Source organism: Biomphalaria glabrata, chromosome 10 (genome assembly GCF_947242115.1).
Source record: "Biomphalaria glabrata chromosome 10, xgBioGlab47.1, whole genome shotgun sequence".
Lineage (NCBI taxonomy): Eukaryota > Metazoa > Mollusca > Gastropoda > Planorbidae > Biomphalaria > Biomphalaria glabrata.
The window spans coordinates 26,072,408-26,083,877 of record NC_074720.1 but is presented as its reverse complement, the minus strand read 5'-3'; the positions used below and the strand labels follow the sequence as shown (position 1 = coordinate 26,083,877).

Here is an 11,470-nt window from a genome sequence, read left to right as displayed (position 1 = left end):
GTTTCCACACAAACTGTCTTTTGTAACCTTGTTTCATTTCTCAACAAGTATGAAGAGTGGAGGGAAACACTATAAACACTATATAACTGTCCAAAATATCAAAAAGTGTTCTAAATAAACATAGTTATATATTGGATGAAATGAGGGCTTAATGACCAAGCCTTAACAAAAACAATTACACAATGACTAAGAAAAAAAAATTAATTGGGGATGAAATGACAGGGGATGAAGTGACGGGGGATGATGTGACCAAAGATGAAATAACAGAGGATGAAGTCACCAAAGATGAAGTGACCAGAGATGAAGTGATCAGGGATGAAGTGGCCGGTCACCTGAACTACTAGAAATATTAAACTTTGAAAAGATTTTAATTTCAATATTAGTGAGCTAGATTTTTAAAAGTGTCGGTGTACGTGTAATGTTGTAAAAGTGTAATGTGTAAGTACTAAGTTTAATGCTATGTAAGTGTAATGTTGTAAAAGTGTAATGTGTAAGTACTAAGTGAAATGCTATGTAAGTGTGATGTTGTTAAAGTGTAATGTGTAAGTGTAATGTTGTGGCTCTAGTTAGACAGAGCTCAACTCAGTGGGCGTAGCACAACAAAGGATCAGAGCTACCTGTTACATGAGACAGGAAAACCAGTTCTGAACAAGACAGGATTCATCCACACTAGGTGAATAAACTGGTTGGAGCTGACACACGGTCAGTCTGTCGGAGATGTCTTTGTCACCTCAAGGGTGTAACCACTGGGCGAATACGGAAGGGATGGGGGAGGAACACATTTCTAATTTGGATCTTCATCAGATGTGGCAAAATATGCAGGTCGACATTAGGTCTACGTATTCACGTCAACTACAGGGGAGACTATATTAATAAGGGAAATGATTTTCCGGTATTTTTTTTGTTTACCTTTATTCCAACGATTGTTTTTTTTTTTTTCGGAAGCGATGTTATAAAAAAATTATGCATTACTAAATGAAATGTTTTCTGTAATAAAGCTTCTTATAGCTTTTTAGTTTTTAAATAAATGTTTAACTTTTGTTTTAAAAAAGAATGCATTAAGAATGTACATAGCTCAAGCATAGACAACAATTTATAAGATATGTCTCATACTACAATTTTGGAGTGATCCCAATATAATTACGAAGTCAATTTTAAATTGATACTTTGAAAAGTTTCTACTCTGAGGTCGTAAATGAGAGATGGTTCTTTACCAAATTATCAATTTAAAAATCATTCAATAAGTTATCATGAGGTATCATGTCGTCAGTCGGACAAACACTACAATAGCAATAGGCGGCCTTAGCAGAGCGCGGGGCCCTGAGCCTATAGATAGACCGTACCACATTACGCTAAAGGGCCATTTTACCTCAAACGCTGTAAGCCTTTTTTTTCTACTACACATAGTACCTTACGTAGGTACTGTACTATTAGCCTTATTATTGTTAGTTCGTCTAACGACTTGATACCATAGGATACGGAGATTTATTAATGTTATTATTATTACATTGTTAATATTTATATGTTTTCAATTACCAAATATTGATGAAGATATAGTTAAATCCTAGGTGTCACTTACAAAGGCAACATCGTGAAGGAAAAGATTAGAAACATGAAAGCGAGAATCGATTACAAGGTCGCCACACTTTGTCATCAGTGTATATATAACAATCAGATGCCCTTGTACCTTAGCGAACTGATTACTCCATATGTCCCCCAGAGAGCCCTGCGCTCAATGGACTCAACGCTTTTAGTGGTGACAAGTTTATCCCTCAAAAGCTACGGTCTGCGGGTTTTTCAGTGCACGGACCAAAAGTATGGAACTCACTCACTCCCCATTGATCTCAGACAGACAACATGCTATACCACTTTTAAGAAGAACATTAAGACCTATCTATTTAAAACTTTTTTAGATTAATTGTTATTTCAGCTGTCGTGTTTGTGTTTGTAATGTTATTACAGCGCCTTGAGCCTACATTTTGTTTGTTAACAGCGCTTTATAAATAAATAATTATTATTACAGCAATTGGACCCCACGATGACCTGCTAAGCTCTGTCAAAAATGTAAACTCAAACTCTATGGCAACATCACAAGGTCCTTAGGACTCGCAAAGACCTTTCTTCAGGGAACAGTACCAGGAAGAAGAGAAAGACAGAAAGCGAGGGAATAGAACATCAAAGAATGGACAGGCCTGTCTGTGAATGAAATTCTATCAAAGGCAAAGGACAGAGAGGAATAGAGAAAGACGGTGTCACAAACCGCTGTGAGCCCACAACCGTTTGTGTGTGTGTAGCAGAACAACCGCAGTCCACTACCATGGCCTTAGTTATTGTGGAAAGTTTTAAGTTTGTTTACTGTTATTTATATTTTAGATCTAATGTCATTATTTATGTTTTAATATATTTTAATTAGATTTGTTTTATTATTGGAAGGGGAAATAAGTATTTTTTTTTGTGCTTTAATGTTTATTTTGTTGTCACGGGACCAGAGTACCTAGGCTACAACGAGGGCGGGGTGATCTGGGGAAAGGGGCAGTTGGCGCAGCCTACGTCATCACTGGTCAGATACCGATGATGCATGTAGACGTAACCACTGAGGTTATGCGTCACTGATGATGCAAGGGGACGTAACCACTGTGTTGCGGTGTAGTCCACGTGGGAGGGGTTTTTTTTGCTCTGAAAAAGGGACAGTTAGTTGGCGTGGGTTTTGTAGAGCGGACAGTCGTATTTCCCGCTTCTGCTTGTCTTCTTAATATTGTACGAGAAACTTATAGTGAAATCTAACGTTCATAGTCATTAGAGACCTTAGTTTAGTAGTTGATGTACCTGTATATAACGTTTCATTTGGAAGATTATATGTTGTGTGTAAATAAAGTTACAGTTTAAAGTTATAGTTTCTAACTATATTCCGGTGTTTAGTTTCATATCTTAATTATATAGACTAACACCAAAATCGCGACAGGGCTAAAGCCACCAAAGTTCCAGCGTCAACAGTCGGGCCTCCTGAATCACCCTAGACTACGACCAGTTCAAGCAGGCGCCAGCACACTGCTAGCGTCTTGTTACAGACGGTTGACAGATCTTGTGTGGTGCCCCAACGGTTCAACAGACTAAGTGATAGGTGAAGTGAAATGTGAACCTGACCTAACTGATGTTATTGAAGGATTATCTAATTGATCTAATTTGTTTTAAAAAGGGCCAATCTCTCATTGAAGGCCTCAACCAATACTTTTCCCTTTAGTTCTGTGCTTTTCATGTACATTGTGGCGTAGCGGTTTATGTGCATAATATGAAACATTTTTTTTGTAAATGTAGGTAATTAGTATGACAGAAATTGTTTAATTTAGTAATACAATTTTTTTAAAATATTTTTTTGACAAAAATCTAAAAAATGTGTTGAACTCTTAAATGAATGGGTCCTACACGCAGAAATACGCCAAGAAGTAGAGTCTGTTCAATAGATAGAGTTTCTTGTTCTCTAGCCAACTTTAGATTATTTTCTTTTTATACTTTGAGAATGATCAAACTAGAGTTTTCCAAGTGTGGCCAATGATCTAGTAATTCTTTTCCCTATGATATAAATCAATCAATTGTCAATTTTCTAGGAAAATCGTTAGAGCTGTCTTCGAGAACCGTGTCATCCTATGTTTTGGGTTTTGACCACCCATTCTGAATGTGTGACCTTGAACTTGGAAACAGATTTAAGAGAACACAAAATGTGACAACTACTGGTCTGAGAGAGAGGGAGAGAGAACAATAATGTAACGACTCTCACTACCCAGGCACATTACAAACAATGTAGCATACGACTGTAAATAAGTACTCGAGCCAAATAATCCAAATTTACATTTATTTATTTTTTAACTTTAAAAAATTATAACGGTCAAACTAAAGTTATCCTCTCCATGTGGCCAACGAGCTAGTCATTCTTTTCTCAATACACCATCAGCCGTTAGATTTCTATGAACATCGTTCAAGCCATTTTCGATATATATATAAATACATATAAAAGAAAATCAATTAATCGCCACTAATCGATTAACTAATTGGTTAATTGTTTTTATTCCTGCGTTGTCTTTGACCATGAATAATTGTGCACAATTTCAACTTGATCCGAGAATGGGAAGTGGGAGGACATTGTATGCCATGGAGTCCGCACAGACAGACAGAGTGAGTTGATATAGCCTAAGCTTTGTCAAAACATATAGGTGTCAAGGTTTCTATATAATTCATATAGATATTATAAAAATATTTTAATTCATAAAGCTTTTTTTTTTTTTGCTAATTAAAATAAAGAGGGTGTTAGAAGACAGGGACGAACTGTGAACAAGGGGGTGGAAGAAGGGGATATCTGGGTGAAGGTTTCCCTTAATATCTTTTCACATGTATTTTCTAAAAAAAAAGTTGTAAAACTTGAATTTGAACTCGAGGGCTCAAACCTCCCCAAGCCAATACACTAACCACTGTGCCAGCGAAGTGCTGATGAAAATAGAAGGTTTCATACCTAACTATTAAGCGACGACATAATTCTCTAGTATAAAGGAAACTAATACCGCAACATCTGTCCAGTACAATTTCTTTCCTTTGTTAAAGGTAACATAGTAACCACTGTGCCAGGGAAATGCTTATGAAACTAGAAGGTTTTAAAGTTATCTATTGGCTAGTTTCAAACGTTTCTCTTTGTATAAATGGGAATTATGCAACGTATACCGCCTCATCAGTCAAGTACTATTTCTGTCCTTTGTTTGAGATACCAAACAAAATAATTAATTACCAATGATTAATTAACTAATTGATTAATTTTTTAAAATTAATTCTTTTGTTGTCAGGTACAAGAAATAAGTGTTCAAAATTTCAGTTTGGTCTGAGCTTGGGAGAAATAATGTGTACAAACTTTTTAGCAGACAGACAGAGTGAGTTGATATAAGCTTTGTAAAAATCTGTCCATGCCTAGAAGTCTTCAGAGTGCTTACTACTAAACTAGTGAAATCACATTGGAAGATGGAAAGATTCAAGAATGTTAATATTCCCTACAAAATAAACTGTTGTTTCTTAAATCATGCTTAAACTTAATAGTTGCATTCATTGTATTGTAAATATTTGCCACTAAACAAAAACATTCACTATTTAAAACAAACAAACACTTAGCAATAACAGTGACACAGATTATACGCAGCAGCTGCCTAGAGAGTCAGAAAAATGTAAACGAAACAGTTGAAGACTGAACAGTTGTCAAGCAATAGAAGACAATAGCCCAAAAGATGTCTAGTGCTACTTTCTAAATGTCTAGCCTGGATGAGTATTTGCCAATCTATGTCTACATCTTTCAAACTTACCGCTTGGTGGATTCTTAGTGGCTGGACCAGGCGGACTGTAAGAGGCTGAGATACGAGTTGCCGGAGAAGGAAACGGTCTTAGCGTGGAACCAGTCTCTCCTTCACTGCTTCTCTCATTTTCGCCAGAATCGCCATCATTAAGCCCCCCTTTCCTCTCCTCACTGGAGTCGCTGTGCTCATTTTTCTTTTCTTCACTGGAGTCGACATCCTCCTTGACGACATTGACAGGAAACTCAAGTCTGGAGGCATGGGAATCGCGTGCTAACTGGGCGTGTACTAAGGAAAATGGGTTGAGCACGTGATCTGTCTCCTCGCTAGAATCGTCATTGTGAACTGCCCCCTGCTTGTTTATAATGTCCACAAGATTTCTAAACCATTTGGCACCGCCCATCAACTCTCCACTCTCTTGGCTTTTCCCCAGATTTCCAGCTGCTAGCGCTACAAGCGGGTGGACCTGTCCAACTCGGCTGCCCATGTTTAAGGGCAAGTGGTTCTGCTGGAAGCCGCCTTGGTAAGATGTTCCAAGAACGTTGTAAGGGTTCACTGGCTGATGGAGTAGCCGAGGCTGTGGTTGGAAGTGCTGCAGGTTTTGTTGGTACACACTGGGAACATTGAAGTAACTGCCAAATGAAGGTATCTCCTTACTGTCACTGTTACCACCTGCGTGTCAAAGTAAACATTCAAAATGTCATGGCAATAGCAATAGAATGTAACCACCTGTTTGTCAAAGTAAACATCAGAACATTCAAAATGTCAGGGTATTAGAATGTAACCACCTGTTTGTCAAAGTAAACATCAGAACATTCAAAATGTCAGGGTATTAGAATGTAACCACCTGTTTGTCAAAGTAAACATCAGAACATTCAAAATGTCAGGGTATTAGAATGTAACCACCTGTTTGTCAAAGTAAACATCAGAACATTCAAAATGTCAGGGTATTAGAATGTAACCACCTGTTTGTCAAAGTAAACTTTAGAACCACTGCCCTAAGCTATATGAGATTTGGGGGACCCTTATAAGTCTAAATATTATATTTCATTGCTAAATATTTCTTGGAGGCCCTAAGCTATAGGTTGTGTTGCCAATAGGTAACTCCGGCCGTGATTAGACTATTGGCATCTGTTGGTCATTATAACAGTCAAATTGTGTGTGTGGCGGGGAAATATAATGCCACCCTTAAGAACAACGTAAGCATATGGGAAAAAAAAGATTTGGAAAGTTTTGAAAATGAACAATCAAATGTTAAAACAATCAAATGTTAAAACAATCAAAAGTTAAAAATAATCAAATGTTAAAACAATCAAATGTTAAAACAGTCAAATGTTAAAAATAATCAAATGTTAAAAACAGTCAAATGTTAAAACATTTAAATGTTAAAACAGTCAAATTTTAAAACAGTCATATGTTAAAACAGTCAAATGTTAAAAAAGTCAAATGTTAAAACACTCAAATGTTAAAACACTCAAATGTTAAAACACTCAAATGTTAAAAAAGTCAAATGTTAAAACACTCCAATGTTAAAACACTCAAATGTTAAAACACTCAAATGTTAAAACAGTCAAATGTTAAAAGTCAGAGTGTCAAAGAGACTAGATTGAACTGTTGACAACTAAAGAGTACAAATAACTTAGTGCTACAATGTAAAGCTTATCAATGCTTAGTGCTACAATGTAAAGCTTATCAATGCTTAGTGCTACAATGTAAAGCTTATCAATGCTTAGTGCTACAATGTAAAGCTTATCAATGCTTAGTGCTACAATGTAAAGCTTATCAATGCTTAGTGCTACAATGTAAAGCTTATCAATGCTTAGTGCTACAATGTAAAGCTTATCAATGCTTAGTGCTACAATGTAAAGCTTATCAATGCTTAGTGCTACAATGTAAAGCTTATCAATGCTTAGTGCTGCAATGTAAAGCTTATCAATGCTTAGTGCTGGAATGTAAAGCTTATCAATGCTTAGTGCTACAATGTAAAGCTTATCAATGCTTAGTGCTACAATGTAAAGCTTATCAATGCTTAGTGCTACAATGTAAAGCTTATCAATGCTTAGTGCTACAATGTAAAGCTTATCAATGCTTAGTGCTACAATGTAAAGCTTATCAATGCTTAGTGCTACAATGTAAAGCTTATCAATGCTTAGTGCTACAATGTAAAGCTTATCAATGCTTAGTGCTACAATGTAAAGCTTATCAATGCTTAGTGCTACAATGTAAAGCTTATCAATGCTTAGTGCTACAATGTAAAGCTTATCAATGCTTAGTGCTGCAATGTAAAGCTTATCAATGCTTAGTGCTGCAATGTAAAGCTTATCAATGCTTAGTGCTACAATGTAAAGCTTATCAATGCTTAGTGCTACAATGTAAAGCTTATCAATGCTTAGTGCTACAATGTAAAGCTTATCAATGCTTAGTGCTACAATGTAAAGCTTATCAATGCTTAGTGCTACAATGTAAAGCTTATCAATGCTTAGTGCTACAATGTAAAGCTTATCAATGCTTCTGTATTCTGTACACCGGATACACCGGGACTTCAGTTATGAAAATCCCCAAGGTTGAAATTGCCACAGCTAACGCTTATTTAGCTTAGCAGTTACTTAAACCACGGATCATTCACATTGAAGTTCAACCATTTATTTAGTACTCATTTTTATGAACTTATGAAATTCGTTACAAAGGCTCTCTGACTAGATCTAGGTGTCGGTCGGTTTATCAAAGAAGATTTTTTAGAAGATAGATTTTTAATATTTACACTTATAATAATTATTTCAATAATTAAACATCAATAACCTTTTTTTTTTGCACCTTGGACAAACATTGACCTGCTCCCCTCCCCCATACACTTTTGTCAGGATGTCCTGCCCACCTTGAGAGGCCCTCGCGCCTAAAAGTTTGAGAAACGCTGTTGTGTAGAGAAAGATGATGTTTACACATTTTGTTTTACGAAAAAGAACAATCTATAAAATAGTTTAGCTTAGTTTTGTTTTTGAAAGATCTAGATCTACATAATAAATATAAAAGGTCATATAATTTGACATCTACCTTGTAGCGGCACAAAAAATGACATATCGTCATCATCACCTGTCACTGACATTACTTGCACAAACGCAATGAATAGAATTTCCAATACAATCATTCTGTCACTTTTGAAGTCCTCCCTGTACTGTATTCAGCTGACGGTATTGGATGAATTGAACTTGTATGTGGAGTCTGTAAAAGTAAAGAAAAGTTCCCCTTTCAGATCTTCCGATCTATAGTGTAGTTGATGTTTAGGTCATCTGTTTCTTTGGCCAACGGTTAATGAGCAGGGTGTCATGTGGCCAGCACAACGACCTACCACTTTTACGTTCCCCAACTAAATTCACCCATTACAGTCGGGTGGACTCTGAAGGGAAATCAACTGATGTATATATATAGAAAAACTCACTTGTTCATTTTGGTTTTCATTAAATTGAACTTTTAATTACATTAAACAAGAAAAACGTTTTACAAATATATCTTTTTTAACATTATACAAACTTTAAATAGAATCAAATAATTTTTACAAAAATTGCACAAGCTGGGTATCCTACTTGTTCTTCAGTACCGTCAGTTCGACGTCGTAACGACGTAAGCCACTCAGCCCAAGCTACAATAGTTCAATATATAATTATTTTTTGGTACTTTCATTGTGTAGAACTAGATATAGATCTACCTAAACGTCTGATTTAGAACTAATTTAGTCTAGATCTAGTTTAGGGACGGACTGGGTGTCAAAATCAGCCCGGGCATTTCTATACACTCCGGTTTACAAATTGTATCCCCTATATCATATGTTGGACATCTAGGCCTACCTGTCCTATAAGTCACTATGTTACGTTTCATTATGTATCGATAACTGTATGCATGTATGCAATGAATTATTTATAAGAAATATAAGCCTTATGTTGCTTTTTAATGGCTAAGTGTGTAGGTCTAAAAGGATGAAGCTTATTAGTAGCACTGTCTATGGATGTAGGCTATTACATTGTATCTGTACAAGTTGTTTTGAACACGAAGCTCAGAGGGCCTCTTTTATAAAGGAATATTCTAAAACCAATAACAATTTAATACTTGTCATAGTGGCATCCATGCGGCCCTTTTGGTGGCCTATTTGGATACCGGCCCACCGAACGCTTGCCTAAATGCCCATATAGCCAGTCCGCCCTTGATCTAGATCTACTTCTAGATCTAAAATCTAGATATAATCTAGATTAGATTTACGTAAAAATATAAGCAAAGCTTAGATAATCTATCAATAAACTGATAGCAACATTAAATTTAATAAACAATTTAGTTAACGGTACACTATGGCTGACTTCGCCAATCTTTTTTTTTTTTTTTTTGTTACTCTTAATAACTGACATTTGTCTAGTTGGAAAGACATGCTCCAATTTGATTCCCATTTCTGTAATTCTTCTAATTCTTTTTGTAAAATTTCATTATCTTGTGTTGTTTTTATTTTTCTGTATACTATTCAATCGTCTGCAAATAATCAGACATTTTTGCTGAGCTAATGCAATTTGGTAGGTCATCTATATAAATTAGAAACAGTAGTGGACATAAGACTGTTCCTTGAGGTACACCTGAGTTTAGTATTATTGGTGTTGATTTGAAACCATTTATTATTAGCCTACAATTTGTTCTCTTCTTATTAGAAAAGAAAATCCTGAAACCATTGATGTAATGAACCATTAATGCCATAGTATTTATATTTTATTCAAGCAGGCTATTGTGGTGAACGACTGCCTTAGCAAATTCTAATAAAGTTGCATCTATTTGCGTACTATTATCTAATCCCTTAAAAAATGATCCATTCATCGTATGAGTTAAGTTTTACAGGACCTATATTTCCTGAAGCCATGTTGGTATGGAGTGAGGACATTATGTTTAGATGTGTGATTTATGATGTTGCTACATATTATGTGTTCTAGTATTTTACATGTAATGCTGGTGAGTGATACCGGTCTATAGTCCCCCGGATTAGATTTTTCTCCTTTTTGTTAAATAGGCGAGTGACATTAGCTTCTTTCCAGCCCTTAGGTAGCTTGCCCACATGCCCTGGTTTAGTGATGACTGAAACTAGCACTTAGTTACCTTCAGCAATCTGTAGCACTAATCTAGCAACCACAAAATCAATACTAATTTAATGACCACACTTTCTAACACTAAACTAGCAACTACACTCTCTAGTAAAAAGTAAAGTTCCCCTTTCATACTGTCACAGCCTCGTTTTGGACCTCAATGTGACATGTAATGACTTCTGTCACAGCCTCGTTTTGGACCTCAATGTGACATGTAATGACTTCTGTCACAGCCTCGTTTTGGTACTCAATGTGACATGTAATGACTTCTGTCACAGCCTCGTTTAGAACCTCAATGTGACATGTAATGACTTCTGTCAAGGCCTCGTTTAGAACCTCAATGTGACATGTAATGACTTCTGTCAAGGCCTCGTTTAGAACCTCAATGTGACATGTAATGACTTCTGTCAAGGCCTCGTTTTGGACCTCAATGTGACATGTAATGACTTCTGTCAAGGCCTCGTTTAGAACCTCAATGTGACATGTAATGACTTCTGTCAAGGCCTCGTTTTGGACCTCAATGTGACATGTAATGACTTCTGTCAAGGCCTCGTTTAGAACCTCAATGTGACATGTAATGACTTCTGTCAAGGCCTCGTTTTGGACCTCAATTGTGACATGTAATGACTTCTGTCAAGGCCTCGTTTAGAACCTCAATGTGACATGTAATGACTTCTGTCAAGGCCTCGTTTTGGACCTCAATTGTGACATGTAATGACTTTTGAGTCACTACTGAAATCGTGAATAAAGCACGAGGAAAAGCTTTCAGTGAGAGAACGATAGCGCGAGAAGTCAGCAGCACTGAGAGTAGAAGGGCGTGTAGTTTCAAGTTCTTTGATATAGCAGAGTCGTATTGTAGTCCTGAGAGTAGAAGGGCGTGTAGTTTCAAGTTCTTTGATATAGCAGAGTCGTATTGTAGTCCTGAGAGCAGAAGGGCGTGTAGTTTCAAGTTCTTTGATATAGCAGAGTCGTATTGTAGTCCTGAGAGCAGAAGGGCGTGTAGTTTCAAGTTCTTTGATATAGCAGAGTCGTATT

General features: G+C 36.4%; 1 protein-coding gene across 3 annotated transcripts in view; it reads right to left on the bottom strand.

Annotated features, from left to right (window-relative positions):
* Positions 1 to 11,470, bottom strand: part of LOC106057861 (uncharacterized) — a 67,476-nt gene that overhangs the window by 50,403 nt on the left and 5,603 nt on the right. For all 3 annotated transcript variants that reach the window (XM_056044642.1, XM_056044641.1, XM_056044643.1), the window contains exons 2-3: positions 8,376 to 8,543; positions 5,337 to 5,996 (exon numbers count right to left, since the gene is read on the bottom strand). In XM_056044642.1, coding sequence (XP_055900617.1) covers positions 5,337 to 5,996; positions 8,376 to 8,469 — 754 coding nt within the window. In that variant the 5' untranslated portion in view covers positions 8,470 to 8,543. The remainder of the gene's footprint in view (positions 1 to 5,336; positions 5,997 to 8,375; positions 8,544 to 11,470) is intronic.